General features: G+C 35.7%; 1 protein-coding gene across 1 annotated transcript in view; it reads right to left on the reverse strand.

Moving 5' to 3' along the window:
• Positions 1–19,573, reverse strand: part of CEP78 (centrosomal protein 78) — a 38,582-nt gene that overhangs the window by 11,032 nt on the left and 7,977 nt on the right. The window contains 7 exon segments of the mRNA XM_043979815.1: positions 7,138–7,269; positions 8,798–8,843; positions 10,723–10,858; positions 12,708–12,725; positions 16,120–16,228; positions 16,526–16,590; positions 17,891–18,004. Coding sequence (XP_043835750.1) covers positions 7,138–7,269; positions 8,798–8,843; positions 10,723–10,858; positions 12,708–12,725; positions 16,120–16,228; positions 16,526–16,590; positions 17,891–18,004 — 620 coding nt within the window.

Below are 19,573 nucleotides of genomic sequence, written 5' to 3' on the forward strand. Positions count from 1 at the left end.
GAACGACCCCTTCCAGAACCTCCATTCAAGCAGGGTGCCTAGGTTACCATCTATTTTCCAGTGGGCTACACTCCTCAAGCACCCCTGCATCAGATACTTTCCCCTGCCTTTCAGCTTTCTTTGTGTGTTGTCTCTCTCCATTAGATTGTTATGTCCTTGAGAGAAGGGACTTTTTTGTATTCCTGGCTCTTAGCACATTTAACAAATGTTTATCAACAGATGGACTAATTGCCCAAGTTGGTTGAAGCACAAAGTATACAGACTGGAACTAACAGAGTAAATGCAAAGTAGTTAATTACAAGGCAGTTTGGGAGGGAGGGCAGTAGCAGTAGAGGGGAAGTCAGGTAATCTTCATGTAGAAGATGGTGCCTGTGTTGCATCATAAAGGAAGAGAGGGACTCTGGCAATGAAGGGAGATGGGGCGAGGGGGTGAAGTGGAGGGAGGGAGGGTCAAGAGTGAGTGAGGAACAGAAAGACCAATTTGGCTAGGTCACAAAAGTTCTCACTGGATCTATGTTGTCAGAATTTCATTCTCTGGAGCACCTCATCCTTTTTGAGCTGATTATCTCTGTAGGAACCCAAACCACAGAATCCCATTTTTTTTCCTTTTAACTCACTGAAACCTACTCTCCCCAAGTCTGCTATATGACATGTTATCTATTTTCTTTCTTTTTTTTTTTTTTTAGTGAGGCAATTGGGGCCAAGTGACTTGCCCAAGGTCACACAGCTAAGTAAGTGTTAAGTGTCTGAGGCCGGACTTGAACTCAGGTACTCCTGACTCCAGGGCCGGTGCTCTATCCACTGCGCCACCTAGCTGCCCCCATGTTATCTATTTTCAAGACTGCTATATGAAAAAGGACTTGGATTTTTTTTTTTCTACTTGACCATAGAGGAGAGAACTAAAAGTGATAGGAACAAGTTGCAAAGAAGCAAATTTGGCTTGATGTTTAAAAAACAAAATACCCCCACAACTTCTTAACCATTTAGAGCTATTTACAAGTATAATGGTCAATTCCTAGAAATACCAGGTTTCTGCTTACCTGGGGATTTCAAGAGAATAATGGATGACCACTTGTTGGAAATGTTATAAATAGGATTTTTGTTCAGATATAGGTTGTACTAGTATCCTTTAAGAGCCCTTCCAACTCTGATATTATGTAATTGTGATCAGTAATATATGTGCTTTGTAATATTTTTTTTTAGTCAGAATGATAAATGTACATAGATTTTTGTTTACACTATTTCACCTTTGAGACTAATAAGATATTTGGAGAAGAGGGTGAGGGGGAAAGCAGGTGGAGACAGGTAAGGAAGCAGAGAGGGTAAAGGTACAGACTGTGGTTACAGGCCACAACAATTATGAACTGATAACCTTGCCATTATTAGCAAAGCACATAGACCAACAGACCCTAACTAACCAGGTAAAATAATAAAAGAAACACTGTTAGATTCTGACCCTTGAAAAGAGACATGTACCTCTAACTTAGAAGACAAAGTGACTTCGTAACTTTCATTTTTGCACTTAAATATTATTTCTAATACAAACAACTTAGAAATTTGTAATAAAAAAAAAAAACCCAAACCACAATGGTTTGGAGACTGATTTTCAAATTATATCTCACAAAACCTTAGGAACTAGTGTATTCTTTTAGCAAAAATTACATCTTTGTCAGTTTAGAAATATAATAACTATTAGACATCTAAGTGCATTAAGTGCAGTTTATCTGCCCTAGATTACTCAATTACAAGAGGATCGCAAAATCTCATCTGACATTATTCATGACAAAGACCAGGTCTACACAGAAATAAACATCTGGACAAAAAGTAGAATAAGCCCAGTTAATTTTACATGTTTTTCTACATAATGCCATAATCTATACATTTAGCACATATTACATTATGTGGATAATCTCAGATTTGAGAAGCTATCTGTTTATGTATAGTAAATATCTTAAGGGGCTCTGAAAACTAGCTTTTATTTAATTTTATTGCTTTGAAAAATACTTCATAAATTTCAGAAAGATTTAGATTTCCTATGTTAATCTTATTTCAATAAATGTATATAACATCAAGGATACTGGGTATAGTTTGGCCACAATTTCTTTTAATTACTATCATTTTTTCTGGGTGCACTCAATATTTTCTAACAGAATACATATGCATTATTAAAAAGAAGAACAATGCATTGCTTCAATCCACTGTAGCAATCAGAAGGATTAAGGTTACCAACAAAGGTGGGAAGACAGGAAACACCACAACTAGAGTTTTGAAGCGGGTGGGAGGGGGGAATAATTCTGTGTCCTCTTTAAAATTTTACACTTTTGTCTAATATTTCAGAAGTCTATTTCAATGCTTGTGCTTTATTAGACTTTACTCAGGAAATAAAATTTACATGGCCTTAAAATGTTAAAAGAAATGGCTGATTTTATTCAAAGCAGGGGACCAAAGGACTTTTGACTTTATGAAAACTTTCTTCTTATAAAAAGGTTTGAAATCAATTAATATAAATTTTGAGAATAAATTTGTAAAGTACCAGATAATCTTTTTAAAGTGAAAATTTATAATCTCTAAAATTCCTTAAATCAATTTTATAAATATTTTACTATCTTAATTATCATACAATTACCTTCTTTTAGAATAAGTTCAGATTGTTAACTTGGTGTCAATTATAGAAAGTCTGATGTAGTCAAGCTTATTTACCATAAAAGAGCTTAGCTAGATTTTTAAAAAATGGATGACATCTATATATACAACTTTTATATAAACTAATTCCAGTACAGCTAAACCCAATTTTACCTAAAATATATTAGTTCCTAAAATGTAAATCCATACTTTACAAATCAAATTACATTTTTCCGTTATGATTTCCGATATCTTTCATAACAGTGAAATATCACTGTTAAAAACCATCCTGTTCCTTTAAAACCTCATCAAGGAGAGCCTCAATGAATGAACAGATGAATGAATATGATACAAATTTTATACAGACGTCACAGTGGGAATATGACTTGGTAATTATGGGTGCTCTTTTAGTTACCTTTCATGGTTAAGGTAGTCTGATTTTTTTCTCCATACCTTTGGTATCTTTCCCTTCCTCAAACACCTGAAGCAGCAATCCCTCTGCTATGCACATTTGGTCTACTTTTCTTCAGTGATATCTCCATTGCATGACTGTTAACTCATGTTAACAGTCCAAATATGGTAGTTCTACATGGCAAAATGACTATAAAAATCTTTGCAGATCTTTTCCTAAGGAAATCTGTTTCTTTTCCTAGGCACGGTTTAACTTTTACATCTTGATATTTAGATGGCTGTTTTTCTGGATCATTTACTAAGGATTCAACAAACTTTTTTCTTCTACTTTTTCTCCCTGTTTTATGAAGCGTGAATACTCTTGAATCCTCCACTGCCCTTCTCCACAGGAAAACTAGTTTATACTCTAAACTGATGTTTTCCTTGGCAGTCAAATCTTTCTAGTTGGCAAATGGGTGAAGTGCTTACTGACAAAGGTGGTTTTTAGGCTCTTTGGACCTCATTATTAACGCAGTTTCATTTCCTAATTTGCAGCTTCAATAATCTGTTAAATAGGTCAGGCTGAAGTTATTTTAACCGGATTCTATATTTTCTTCCACTCCTATTCTTTCTTCTAACTTACTAATTTTGATCTTTTCTCTACCTAGTTATTAAAGAAGATGATTGAGGTACAACTTTTGCATTAGTAAAGAGTAATATTCTTTTAAAACGTAACCAAATTTTATTTTTTGTTATTTGGGGTTTATTTGGGTGGTTACTTTTTGGGATTTTTTAGTTATTTTTGGTCTTTTAAAAAAAATGTTTAGCTCTTCTGGGAAGTCTTGTTGGGCCTGTGTCCAATTTGTTTGCAGATGTTTTCTCATTATCTTCTGAGTTTGTATCTTGAGCTTCCTTGTCACCATGATAGCTTTTTATTGTCAGGTTCTTTTTTTGTTTATATACTCATTTTCCTAGCCTATTTTGTGACTTTAAACCTTATGTTAGAGTTGGGCTCTGCTCACCTGGGGTTGGGGGAAGGGCAATGGGGGGGAGGGAGGGGGGAGTGTACTGTCCCAAGCTTCAGACTTTTTCACACTGCTATTTTCACAAGTTCTGGAATTGGGGGGGGGGGGGGTTGGGCAATACCCGTCTAAATTTCTGGTGATTCTAAAGTGGTGTGATTCAAGGAGAGGTGTGGTCACTGCTCTCCTGGTCTACATTATGGCACTTACCAGGAAGGTCCCTTGCTCCCTTTCAACCACAAATGCTAATTAATGTTCCTTTCTACCCTGGAACTGTGACCAAGGCCTCCTGCTCCTTTGTGACCAAAAACACTCCTCTCTGCCCTGAACTACAATCCAGAACTAGGTAATGGGCAGTGGAGATACCAAGTATTGCAGAGTCTTGCACCCAGTGCTCACACAGGGGTCCCCAATAATCTCTTTCTGACCAGTTGTCCAAACTCTTTACTGTCTCTGGGGAGAGAGAGCTCCCACAACTGTTGCTCCTGCTGCTGGTGCTCTAACCATCTCAGAAGCCCACATCTGGTGTTGCTGCCATATATGCTCTGGGCTAGCGCTTACTCCAGTTTCACAGACCTCTCCTTCCAACATCTAAAGTTATCTTGGGTTAGGAAAATGTCTCATTCTGATCTATTTTTGGCTATACTACTCCAGAATTTGATTTGATAAGTTATTTAAAGTTGTTTGGAGAGGAATGGAGAAAGTTCAGCTTGAATACTTCCTCTACTCAAGATATCTTAGCTCTACCTCTATATTCAGAATTCAGAAGCCTTTTGAATTCATGATCTGTATCATGAATCATGAGGCTTCTATGCAATTTACAAGTCTTTGGTTCTCTTATTTTTAACATTTTCTTCTCTCTAGACCCAAGCCTACTTTTGTATTGAAAACACCAAGTATGAAACCATGGTTATTTAATTTGGAATATCTCATCCATCTATTCATAGAATTTCTTTATCTCTTCAACTTCTGCAATATATTCTGGCAAATTTACTCTAATTTCGATGGTGGTTTTTCTGTAAATATTTATTATGAGCACTACTCAAAGATGTAACTAAAGGTCCCTTGAAATAATGTGTCCTGTTGCCTTTGAATGTCAAATGAAAACACTATACCAAACCTTTATTTCCCTCTCAAAGAGACTGAAAGCTATGGTTTAATTTAACTGACATCTTTTTGTTTTCTTCTTGTTTACAGGAAGAATGTCAAGAACAAAACAATTCAGTTCCTCCTGTATGATATTCACTTGTAAGCCAATGAATAAGGATTTCAAAGTTAGAGTAGTACTACTACTACCACTACTAAAAGATAACATTTCTATAACATCCACTCTGTGCCAGGCACAGTACTAAGTGCTTTACAATTATTATCTCATTTTTTCCTTACAACTTTAGGAGATTTTACATTTTTACAGTTGAGAAAACTGTGACTTGCCCACAGTCACATAGTAATAAGTTATTTAAAGTGTCTGAAGATAGATTTAAAGCCAAGTCTTCCTGACTTCAGACCCACTGCTCTAGTTAATGTTTACAGACAGCCTAAAAACTGTATGTTTTTTGGCAACCTCTGTCCCTCTCTTTTTTTTTTTTTTTGGTGAGGCAATTGGGGTTAAGTGACTTGCCCAGGGTCACACAGCTAGTAAGTGTCAAGTGTCTGAGGCTGGATTTGAACTCAAGTCCTCCTGAATCCAGGGCCAGTGCTCTATCCACTGCGCCACCTAGCTGCCCCTGTCCCTCTTTTTTTAGATCTCTGACACCTAATTTCTAGAAACAAAGAGAGTAGCACAGGACAGAATACTATGCTGTATTTCTTTTCTTCATAGGTTGACATGGCCAAAGAATTCATCAAGTAGCCAGTCTACTGATGACTAACCTCTGGCAAATTCTACTCATTGGCTGCCTGGCCCCCTGGGGAAAGTCATCATCATGAAGCTGAGGAGTCATGCCCCTTTCACTCTCTGCATCAGGCTCAGCCTCAAGGTCACTCCACTTCACCTCTACACTGGTTGCCTGCATCCTTTCTCCTCATGCCCTTAATACTTAGTACAGTGCACTACAAATAAGAAATGTTTAATAACGCTCACTCTTCCATCCACCCATACTTTGCCAGGAAAATCATTAGAAATCCTAGACTTTTCACTATGTCAGTGTTTGCATTACAACTTGCATAGTTTTTGAGAAACCTTGGTCATCATCTCTGTACCTCCACAAATCACAGAATGTGACAATTATAAGGGGTTTTTTTTGTTTGTTTGTCTGTTTGTTTTTTTTGCAGGGCAATGAGGGTTAAGTGGCTTGCCGAGAGTCACACAGCTACTAAGTGTCAAGTGTCTGAGGCCGGATTTTGAATTCAGGTCCTCCTGCATTCAAGGCTGGTGCTCTATCCACTGCACCACTTACCTGCCCCAATTATAAGGGATTTTAACAGCTATCTAGGTCCAACCCACATACACAAGAAATTCCCATTATAACATGTCCAATAATTAGACACATCTAGTTTTTTACCTGCCCCCAAACGATAAGTAAGTAGTGGATAATATAATGAAGAGTTCATTGCTCCTACAAAATTAGGAACTGCAAGGCTAAAATCTATAGTACATTATTTTTGACTGGTTCTAAATCTTTATTGTCAAGATAACCAATTCAAAACTCATGACTCCTTCTGGTAGAGATAAAGGGGTATTTTTTTTTCTTTTAAAAATAAATATTGGGGGGGGGGGGGGCAGCTAAGGTGGTACAGTGGAATAAAGCACCAGCCCTGGATTCAGGAAGATCTGAGTTCAAATCCAGCCTCAGACACTTAAACACTTACTAGCTGTGTGACCCTGGGCAAGTCACTTAACTCTCATTGCCCCACCAAAAACCAAACAAACAAAAATATCTGATGATTACTTAAATGCACAATAATGAGATAGCTGGCTGATCAAATTAATTTTCAGAGAAAATCCAATGAGTTAAATTTACATGATGATCCTAACTTTACTATAAAAATGTGTATTGTGGAAGCCCTCATGAAGGAACTCAGAATAAGTATGGTGGACATTTTGTAAAATATAAGCTATTGGAATAAACCTATTCAAACTTTAAAGATGATAGCCTCATACCTGTATTTCATTTATTTTGTATGGTGTTAGGCTAGTTTTTTCAGGAAGAGGTTCTGAAATAGTGTCTTCTGACTCTTCTGTTTCTGAGCATGATGGTGTCTCCACAGTTACTTTCACAGGAAAATCCATTTGCTTAAAGAAAATAATAGGAAATTGTTTAAGAAAGGTTAAAATTATCAAATATTAAAGCACATTTCATAACACTTCCAAACTCTAAGTAAAATTTCCTTATCTGACTTCTTCATTATCTAACACTTCACTATACATATATTTGGGGAATATGACAAGTAGATGAATGTTCAAATCTATCTGCAAATACTTTTCTTCCATTTCATCTTAAGATATAAGATACAACTATTAATAACCACACTTAAAGAAATGATGTAGTAGCATAATATACTTTTTCCTGCTGGTTACACTATGATTAGTTAATTTCAACATTCTGAATCATACTTTTCTTTTAACTTCACACAAGCAGTACGAGTTGGGTTTAAGATCATAGATTAAGGGGGCAGCTGGGTGGCGCAGTGGATAGAGCACCGGCCCTGGATTCAGGAGGACCTGAGTTCAAATCCGGCCTCAGACACTTAACAATTACTAGCTGTGTGACCCTAGGCAAGTCACTTAACCCCAATTGCCTTACCAAAAAAAAAAAAAAGATCATAGATTAAGAGCTAAAAAGGACAAACTTTAGGGATCATCTAATGCAAAACTCATCACTGAAGAAACTAAGACCCTGAGGTTAAGTGAACTGGCCAAGGTATATCCTGAGTTTTAATCGGTAGAAAATCCCTAAAAAAGACAGTTAATTTACATCACAAAGCAGTGGGTAGGAGGTAGACATTATTGTTTGGATGAAGAAACACTATGAGTGCAACAGAGTTCTTTCTCCCTTCTATCTCCTTCATGGTACATGAAAAGTTTATTCCACCAAGATGTTAATACCACAAAACTCTTCAGAAAGGATACCCAAAGCCCCTGGTTTGTTAATAGTAGGCACTCAATAATAGTTTTTTTGAATAGAGCATCCTAAATCAAAGCTTAGAAGGTGTTCCAATGGAAAAACATCTTATATGTTTTGTTTTGAGACCTAGAATGTAAATATATGTCACCATTAGCTCTCTGTTCTCAGAGCTTAAAGAATTCTTCACGCAGTAATGGACACAAGACTGTCAATGTCAGGGTGAACCACTTACATCTCAAAAACAAATTGAGATTATGTGATATTGTTAATAAACCAGGATACCATTTGAACCTCCAGCTAATTAACAAGAAAACAGAAGTCCATAGATAGGTCAACATCTCCTATTGCAGAAAAACAGGCCAGTCGTAAATTTCGAACCACTATTTTACTATTTTCCTTCAAGTCAAATGTTTCTATTTAAAATTTGTTCTATCTATAAACCCGTTGGGAAGCAAGACAACACACATTAGGAAGACACTAACTTCCTTCTTTTCTGCTTAATAACATATAACAATTGCTAAGTCAAACATCTGCAATGTGCACTTACAGATTTTTAAAGATACATATTGCAGATAATAAAAATAGCTCACTGGTAAGTGTTGACTTCTAAGGGACAGTCAACTTGAATAGAAAAATTAGGACAGAAATTCCCTCTCAAGCCCCCAGATTGAAATATGATAAATATTAGCATATTACCTGAACTGGCCAAGGTAAATCTTGGGTTTTAATCAGTGGAAATCCCCTAAAGAAACAGTAAATTTAGGTCATATTTTAAGGTAAAAATGTTGGGATTTGTAAAAACATACAATAGCACATTAAACTGACATCTTTGGAGAAGTATCTATTTTATATAATTGAATTTCCCAGATAAATGAATCAACCCTCAAATAGTGCCAAACATATCTGAAAGCTCTAAATACTTGAAAGTTTAATATTTTACATATCCTTCTCTTTTTTGAAAGAATACAGTGAACATAATTTAACATTTCTTGACTGTCACTATAAATATCAAGATAAGGCTTACATTAAATGACCCTAAGCTATAATTTTTTAAGTTTGTCTTTTTTTTCCCCTTAAGGATAAAAAGAAAACAACAACTTGATGTGTAAAAACTTTAAAGCTGGAAAAGCCCAAAGAGATCATTTACTCCAGGAGTTTTAAATCTGGGGTGCATAAATTTGTCTTTTAGAATACTTTAATAACTATTTTAATGTAATTTATTTCCTTTGTAATCCAAAATATTTTTGTTTTATGCATTTTAAAAAAAAACACTGTGAGAAGGGACCCACAGATTTCACCAGACTGCCAAAGGGGTCCATGTACACAAAAATTAAGAACCCCTGTTCTAGTCCAACTCTGACCACTTAAGTGAAGATGAGGCATACAGAGGCAATGGTGCTCCAAGGACACACACAGCCACCAAGCTTTTTTTTTTTTTTGCCTCTTCACTGTCAAGCTGTTATTTTATATCACTGTCAGTATAACTACCCATAATGCCACAACTATACTATTTTTTTCTGTCCCCATTTAAGTTATTGCTTCTCATCTTCTCTGGACTGGAACCTAGACAACCAAGGTTGTTAGAACTGTATGTAAAGTAAAGAGTTCAGGGGAAGCTAGGTGGTGCAATGGATAGAGCACCAGCCCTGGATTCAGGAAGACCTGAGTTCAAATCCAGGATCAGACACTTGACACTAGCTGTGTGACCCTGGGCAGGTCACTTATGCCCAATTGCCTCAAAAAAAAAGAATAATTAAAAAAAAGAAAAAAGAAATCTTCAAAGTAAGAGTTCAGACCCTGAGAGAAGGCATGACAAGTTCTTATTAAGTCAAGTGAATATGCTCTAATGCACAACCATTATTAAAACATTTCTAACTGCTCAGAAATCTTTTTTCACTTATTTTAAGATTTGTAGCTACATTCTGAATGACTGAGATTGCTAAAGTTTGACCTACAAATTAAATAGAGCATCTATACTTTGAAATTTATAATACTTCTTGAAGAAAAGAATTTAAAATTAAATCTTCGTGAAACATTTGTTAATGTAAGGATCATGTATTTGAAATAACCACCAGAAGAATAGGACACTCAAGAATGCCAAGGGAACACTGGAGCTTTCAGATTATATGACATTTTAAGGGAATTTTAATTTGTCACAATTTTTAATAAAATATGAAACTTCCTAAAAGATACATGCCTCAAAATATTTTCATGAGTAGCCTAAAAGATCTTGCTATAGTGTCACTGAAATCTATTAGAATTTAAGCTCTTTGAGAGCAAAGACTATTTGTTTTTTGTCTCTTTATCCCTAGTGCTTCGAAAAATGTTGTGGTACTGAATTTAATGTTTTTTTTATTTTTTAAAAATTAACTACACTTACAGATCAAAATTAACCTGTTGAGCCTTTTTAAAAATAACTTTTACAAACTGATGCTTTTATCAGAATTAAAATTTGATGGCTAATTTCCCCCCAGTTTCCAAACAAAAATTGCTAAGTAAAAATGCTAATGTGACTTACACTTGGATTCAAAAGATATGCAATCTGACAAGTTATCTGGCTCACATTTCACATAGTCAATATTTTTCTTACATTACAGAGACAGAAGCTAAAGGTACTCTACCTGCTCCTGTTGGCCCTTTCTGCAGTACGCCAGGGCAGGAAGCCGTAAGTACCAGGTGGTAATGATTCTGGAGTATAAGAATCTTTACTGCGTAACTGTTTTCTTCCTGTACTTAGAGGTTTCATTGTTGTTACTCCTGAATGGTTGGAAGAGGCATTAAAGGAAAAAATTAAAAGCAATATGAAACATATATTTATATATAATTATATTCTCATACCTATATACATCCTGGGGTAAAAGAAAAATGTGTAGCATTTAAGCTAATGCAATACAGAGTAAACCCATTCACTTCTTTTTTTTTTTTTTTTTGGGTGAGGCAATTGGGGTTAAGTGACTTGCCCAGGGTCACACAGCTAGTAAGTGTTAAGTGTCCAAGGCCAGATTTGAACTCAGGTACTCCTGACTCCAGGGCCGGTGCTCTGTCCACCGCGCCACCTAGCTGCCCCAGCCCATTCACTTCTATGTCCTTTTATAAAGAACAGTCATTTCATTTTTAGATTATCCCTGTACTGTGCCAAGTATACTTTTAGTACAATGTCTATGTCACATACTATAGGCTGAGAAAGTTAGCTACTCATAGACTGGCTTGAAAAAACTGAGTCTATTAGCCCAAGTGTGGAAGACAAATGCCACTAAGCTTTGTCACACAAGAAGTTTTAGGGTTACTTTAGTATTTTTCCATTTAGCCTTAGCATGGCAGTATTAAAACTTCTCCTTTGAAGAGAAGGATATGGGAATGGTGGTTAAGATATTTGGACAATAGGCTATAATTTTATGTGCTGCCATGTATATTCGTCCATATCAGGACTGGTCACAGAATTATCTCAGTGTGGAAGAAGCTATCACATGGGAATGGCTATGATGAATAGTGTTAGCACTATTGGACAGTGGAAATGTACCACTGTAGTGCCTGATTTCCACCCACTCCCGTCTGTGAATCTTTCAATTAACCTCTCACTTTATAAGTCACCTTATAATCCAAACCTAAGCATGATGGTCCATGATGCCTAAGTATGTGCTAGATACGCGAGTTAAATATGTATCATGGAATGTAAAGGATGATGTCACCAATTTATTGGCTAAGAATTAATTTCTAACATATATTTCTACCAAATTCATCAATATCAGCAATCCACGCTAACACTTTTGACAGTCCTGTACTTGAGGGAAATGGAAAAACACTGGCACGTACTTTGTCTTGGACAAGTTGCACTTTACAGCTACAGTATTAAACTACTCTGAGACCACTCTCTCACCCTAATATTATGACAGAGGGTTGTCAGCATGAAACTTGGAAATCTGCTCCTTACTTTCACTGAACAGACTAACACTGAACTGCTTATGAAACGATCTCTCAATAATGCACTTACTTTCATATGGAAGACAAAATATAAATGTAAAAATAGCCCCCCAAAATAGGAGAAAGAAGCCAATAATTGATTCTTTAAATATCCAAGTCACTTATGCATTTACTGCCTTTCTGAACAACAGTTTATTATTATGTATAATTAGCTTATATAATTGCATTAATATATTATCATATAATTATTTTAATTATCAAGTCAGTTATGACATCATTAATAAGTAGAAAAGACAGCAAAAGATAAGCTGTAGTTTACATTTAAAAATTAAATTCCCTCTCTTGCAATATTAAGAATACCTTAATTAATTTTTTATATAATTGTAAGACTTTATTAGCCAAGTTCAATTCTCCCACTATTCCAAACAGCATGTAAAATCAGTACACAGAATATAAGATGTCCTAATCACTACAAGCCAGTAATATGCAAATCTTTATAAGACTCTATCATGCCCATGGGATGAATAATTTATACCTCACAAATTACATTAAAATTTCATTCATCTTGTGCTATTTAATTTTTTCTTTCTTAATACAAGTCTAATTGTGATACTAAATTTTATTTTTAAAGTATATACTAAATACTATTAACACACTAACCCAGACACTGACTTGAAGTGCTTACCTTTGTGCCTCCAAATTACTGAAGCAACATAAAAAAGCCCAAGAAACAAAATTACTTTTTCAGTAGCTCAGTAAAGCTTGCAAATGTGTCACATTTTCACTTTGCTTAACCATGTTTTGTGAGAATGTTTTTCTAATTCTTCTTATTCTCAGGAAGGAACTAGGATTTCCTTGGTATTGAAAGCTCCCACTAAGGAACTTCACCTACCAGTGCAGGTGGATACCTTCATCTACTTTATTCTTTTTGGGGGGAGAGGGGGCAGGGCAATGAGGGTTAAGTGACTTGCCCAAGGTCACACAGCCAGTAAGGGTCAAGTGTCTGAGGCTGGATGTGAATTTAGGTCCTCCTTACTCCAGGGCCGGTGCTTTATCCACTGCACCACCTAGCTGACCCCCCCCCCCCAATTCATTCTTTTTTTTTTTTTTTTGCAGGGCAATGGGGGTTAAGTGACTTGCCCAGGGTCACACAGCTAGTAAGTGTCAAGTGTCTGAGGCCGGATTTGAACTCGGGTACTCCTGAATCCAGGGCCGGTGCTTTATCCACTGCGCCACCTAGCCGCCTCCCCATTCTTTTTTTTTTTTTTTTTTGGTGAGGCAATTGGGGTTAAGTGACTTGCCCAGGGTCACACAGCTAGTAAGTGTCAAGTGTCTGAGGCCGGATTTGAACTCAGCTACTCCTGAATTCGGGGCCGGTGCTTTAACCACTGCTCCATCTAGCTGCCCCCCAATTTATTCTTAAGAGAGTTGCTTGGGACATTCAGAGATCAAGTACCTTGCCCAGGTCATACAACCAATATGTGGGAGAGATAGCATCGGAACCCAAATCTTCCTCACTACAAGGCAAAGTCTATCTACTATGTCCAACTGCCTTTTATCCTAAAATAGCTTATTAAATACTATCAGATATCACTATTAAGTTATTGAAATTTAGCTCTATGTAATAGTCTACACGTAAACAATGATTTACACAATTTCAACAATGTCATAAGCATAAAATGAATTTTTAAAATAATAAAGGATAATTGTGACATTATCGAAAGCATTTCTTTTAACATACTAATTACTTCATTATTTGATGTGGTTCAAATATTTAAAACTAATATTGGTAGGCAAATCATAGTCTACCTCTTTCCATTTAGCAAACCACACTTTTAAAAACTATTGTTGTGTATGTATCTTCCAATAAAAGAACCAGTGTGAAGTCAAGGATACATAACATTTAAAGGATGATTTAAAGATATTAACATTAATAAAGGGATAGGAGATACACCTATGATGTCACTGGTGAAGGTCTTACAGTAAGAAGCTTCCTTTTACCATTGACACCAGCAGTGTCACCACTTATGTGACTTGCTTGGACTTATGGAGTCAATATGTGTCAAAAGGTGAGACTTTAACACACTGTTCTTCTGACTCTAAGGTCAGTTCTCTACTACGCACAATGAAAGGGCTAAAAAACATGATGTCCTCACTGACCATGTTCTTTTTCTTCTCACATACCCATAGGGTTGGGGTTGGAAAAGAATCCATACTTGGTTTCCACATCAAATCCCTTCAGAATTGCTATGATAGCTCTTTTTGAGAGGCAAGATGGTACATAATGGCCATGTGGCTCTGAACAAGTTATTTAATTTGTCTCAGGACCCAAGGTCACTTTCTAAAACTAGTTACAGAGAAATTGATAATCTTCATTGAAAAGGGTAATTTACTTGATGAAATCACAATTTCAGAAAAAAAAATTCTTCTGTATAGTGTATGAAGTACCAAATAAGGGTTATTTTATGGGTTGACAAGTTGAGTGGATCCTCTGTGAGAACAGTGGGACAACTTGGACAAGAATTGAACATGATGAAAAGACATTTATGGATTTGCTATCTACAGTGATAAAAGGAATGCTCAAGATCCATTAAATTATATACCACATCATAACAAAATGATTAACACTTAAACCAACAATAAAATTTTTAACAAGTCATTCTTTCAATATGTTCCAATGTTTCAATATGTTCAATATGTTCTAATGTACAAATATTTAGAGGTGTAAAAGCTAAATTTCAAGTCTATCAAATCCTTTATGAAAATTATTCCTTTTTATCCACTTATTCAGTATAAACCTAAGGTATATTTTCATTTTAAAACATCTTTATCACTATTCCTCAAAGAAGCTCAATGAAGAATGAGACTCCTTCCAGAGTTCCTTCTTTCAGAATATAAGATTTAAGGGCTTAGAACAAGGCAAAAATTCATAGCTGACCAAGTAAAAACATGTTTCAATCTGGGAGCAAAAAATATTTAATTTTACCATATATTAATTAAAACATTTAATTTTATGTTGTCCACTGTGTCACTCATTTAGACTTTTTAAAAGGCAACTTTAGATTTAAGAATTTATTTCTCATAAGATTGCATAATACTACTAACTCTGTAAATCTATAATGGGAAAAGTTGGTTCTTTTTTTTCTGTCAGGTAAAAATTGTTCTCCAAATTAAGATCTAAATTCCTACTCAAGAAAGTAAATATAAAAGCTCCCAAACCAGTAGATAAGTTGTGAGTTTTTTTAGGATGTACTTTTTCATGTTGTTTTTTTTTTTCCTTTTCTTGTAAAAGTACAGTGACAGCCATCTCCTGTATTCTTTAAGTTTCCTTAATTAAACTGTTCACAACCTACAATGAAGGCAATCTTGTTATTTTCCGACACAGGTATACTCCTAATATACTACCATTCTCACCAGCCACAAAATGGGACAGAAAAGATTAAATTAACAAGAGCAAATGAGAGGATCTGAAAAAGACTTTGCTGGAAGTTCTTACTCAGTCTTTGCTCACAGTATTTTTTAAATTCTTATAGCACAAAAGTTCTATAAATATCTGAACTTTAATAATACTTTATCATGGCATTGCAGCTCTAATTTCAAAAGTCTAGAAATACCCATAGTCAAGAAGTCCTTTTGAACACAAATATCTAATCTTCCATAGCATTTCTCAAAGAGTTTATCTCTTTAAAGGTACTTCATCTGAATGAGTGAACCACTTTTTAAATATTTGAGAGGATAAATGTAGATATGCCCTCCTCTGAAAATATCATATTTTTTAGATTTATTTTTTATTTCAGCACTTCATTCACTCACTTTAGGTAAATGTACATAAGGGAGGAAGACAACAAAAGCAGACATCTTCAGAAATAGCACTGGCTTTTAATAAATATTATCTTTAGGTTTACTCTTCATCAAAATCCTCCCCAAAAATTTACTTTCAAAATATTAGAGGTAAATAAACATATTCTAATCATAGCAGTCAACATAAAAAGTCCCCAAAAGAGCAAATAAGGTAGGATTGGGGTTTTGGACCCACAAAAAAGGTAAGTAAATATTACAGGGGGAACTTCCAAGCGGCGTTAAAAAAGCAAGGTTACCAATACGAATAGTAGCTTTTCCTTTTCGACCACTTCCCAGAATTATAGTTCTTTTTTTCTGTTTAGTTTTGAAAAGGTCCTTTAAAGTTGGAGAACTTAACCACTTGTACTAGAAAAGAGAAGTAAAATACTACATTTCAGTGACAGGCAACTTAAGAGGTTTTGGCTTCAGCCAGCAATTATAATTTTAAATTTTAAAAAATGTGTTTAACTTCCTTTTGGTGATATAATTAGCAGTATAATCTTTGGCAATATGAATCAAAGGAAAAGTCTAAGATTGTCTTTATGTTATTTAGCCAGAAAATGACTAACTTGTAACTAAAAAATGAATTTCATGTGTGCCTTTGCTATTAAAAAATAAACACATCAACAAATCCTTCTGGACAAAATAAAAAGTACACCATACCTCTGACTTAGCACTCTTTCCATTCTGGACAGCTCTGTCAATAACTGCTTTCATCAAAGAATGATCTAAAGTGAAATGAAAATTAAATTACAAAGTCTCCAGTGATTTTGTAAATGTTTTCATTGAAAAACAGAGAACTAGCCAGATACCACTACTGTCCCTTTTCCAGAAACATACAATTTTTTTATTACAGTAATTATATACATGTGACCTTTTTGTGGATATTTCCCTTCCCTAAAAAAAAATATTTGAGGCTATTTCTCAGCATAAATTTCCTCCAAAAGGCTTCTTTGTCAATAACAAGTGACACAGATGAAAGAACAGATGAACTGGTCTGAAAAATAATCTTTGCTCAAAGTTTCTACTCAGCCATTGCTCAAACAAGCTGACACACTCTTACCTATTCTTCAGTAGCACCTCTAGAGGATCTCAGACTCTAGGGATACAGAGGGGCTTCCAATGGTAAATGTATTTAAAAAGCCAAGAGATAAGAATTATACTCTAAATACTCTAAGCATAATCTCAAAAATCATATAAACATTATGAATTTATTGGCTAAAAAAAAAATGCACCTTTGCAAGGGAATTTTAACAAAAGGGGCAAAGAAAAATAAAGGTCTGAGGGATATTTATGTGTACTGAAGTACTGAAAGTCAAAACATTTAATAGTATACAGTTCCCTGGCAAGAATTAACAGTTCAAATAGGTTGGAGCAAACGTTACAACCCCCACCCCAGTGGGCCATACACAAAGTGGCAAACAAAGCTGTGGTTTTGATGCTGAAGTTATTCTGCAGCACCAGGCCTACAACTACAAGGGCCAAAATCCATCCTGCCTTCATCACAGGAGTAACCAGGAACTATTCACTTGCAAAACCCATTTAATAATACAACATTCATTTTTTCTTTTTCAGGGCAATTCAGGGTTAAGTGACTTGCCCAGGGTCACACAGCTAGTAAGTGTCAAGTGTCTGAGGCCAGATTTGAACTCAGGTCCTCCTGACTCCAGGGCCGGTGCTTTAGCCACTGTGCCACCTAGCTGCCCCCCCCCCTTTATAGTTTTAAAAGTGAATGTTGGGGGGCAGCTAGGTGGCACAGTGGCTAAAGCACCGGCCCTGGAGTCAGGAGGACCTGAGTTCAAATCTGGCCTCAGACACTTGACACTTACTAGCTGTGTGACCCTGGGCAAGTCACTTAACCCCAATTGCTTCACTTAAAAAAATATATTCATTAAAAAAAAATTCAAAACTATAAAAGGAATTGAAATTATGAGAGTTGACTTTGTAATTATAATTTAAACACTTTTTGTTAAGCTCTATCACTAGCAAGCAAGATTAATTTGGCAAAACAACAATTTATTGACATACCAACTAGTGGGTTTTTTCTTATATCCAGAACCACTATGGTTGTATTTTCTTCCAGGGCAGTTAGTAGAGTTTTGGCTCCCTCATCGCTAATTCCACATTGCTGCAGATCAAGTGCTTGAAATAAAGAAAACATTTCTATTCATTAGATTCATCTATTTAATATATAGTCATCACTATTCATATGTGGAGTATCTTTTCTTTCCATTCTAATATTGAAATGGATCTGTAATCTCATAGACAATATATATCACAATCCATCCATGCCTACCTATCCTATGTGACTATTATCAAAGACTACTCTTAAATTCACCATCAGAGACCTAGCTAACATGAGGTGCCTTCCTCACTTCCTTTTTATTATCATCAATACCACTACATTTATATGGTCCTAAAAAGTTTACAAAGCAAAATATCAGACTATAAACTTTAGCTGTGTTTACTATATGGTCTCAATTTTTTCATCCATGAACTTGGAAATAACATTAAACAAAGTGCCTACTATGTGTCTGGACCTGGCTATGTACTTGGGATACAAAGATAAAAATGAAAAGTTCCTGTCCGATGCATCTACAATTATCTCATAACTCCCTCCAGAAGGAGGGCAGATAATGCAAGTATTATTACCACGACATTACAGATGAGGAAACTGAGGTCCACAGAAGCTAAGTGTCTTCTCAAGGTCGCAAAGCAAGCATTAGAGCAGGGACTTGACCGTCCTTATGCCAAGATTAAATCATGCTTTTTGAAGATTATTCACATCACATTTTAATTCTAGTTTGACCTCTCTGTTATGCAACGATTGGAATGATGCCACCTGCTGGAGACTTACTGTAGAAGAGTTCCGCCCATGAAGCGAAGGTCTTTGAGGGCAAGACCAGGAGTCTTTTCTTTGGCGTCAGGAAGTGACGCGGGCTAGTGGGAGGAAGAAGGAAGAGACTGGCAGCTCGGTCTGACTCTCTGGCCTTTGGACTCTGGTGGAGAGCGGAGCTAGAAATGTGCTCTCCCTTTAATAGATAGGAATCTAGGCCTTTCTCTCTCTTTACCAAATTCTTATTCTCCTTAATAAATGCTTAAAAGTCTAACTCTTGCTAAAGCTTATAATTTATTGGTGACCACTCATTAGATATTTTAGACAGTTTAGCTAGAATTTTAGCCCTTAACAGTTACTAAGAACATTTGTGGGATGCTATTATTGCATGTATGCACAAAGAAATGTAAAGTAATTTTAAAATAAGCTAAATTTAAAATATCAATGAGTTCTAAAGCCTGAATTTCATTTTTGGTGGGGTCGGGAGAAAGAACAGAAAGGATAATCTGTGGCATAGGTACTTTCTACTGGCATGCAGGACCAAAATTGGGTTGATAAATTTCATAGTTATGGCAAAAGAGCCATAACTAATCAGGCTTCTTTGGTCTTCACTGGTTTATTAACAACAGCTAGAAGGAAAAATTTTGTGCTACATCTCCTGGTCATCTCCCTGGTCTCTAATGGTCAGCCAAACAAGCCCTTCAAGAGATGAGATATTAAAGAGTATTAGTTAACTACCTACTATGTACTAGGTGCTTGGGATACAAAGAATGATACAATCTCTTCTCTCAAAGAGCTTACCTCTTAATGGGAGAGATGGCAAGCACACATCTAAGTTTATACATTATAAATATAAAGAGAAAAAGTACAAAATA

This window comes from Dromiciops gliroides, chromosome 1, assembly GCF_019393635.1.
Source record: "Dromiciops gliroides isolate mDroGli1 chromosome 1, mDroGli1.pri, whole genome shotgun sequence".
Lineage (NCBI taxonomy): Eukaryota > Metazoa > Chordata > Mammalia > Microbiotheria > Microbiotheriidae > Dromiciops > Dromiciops gliroides.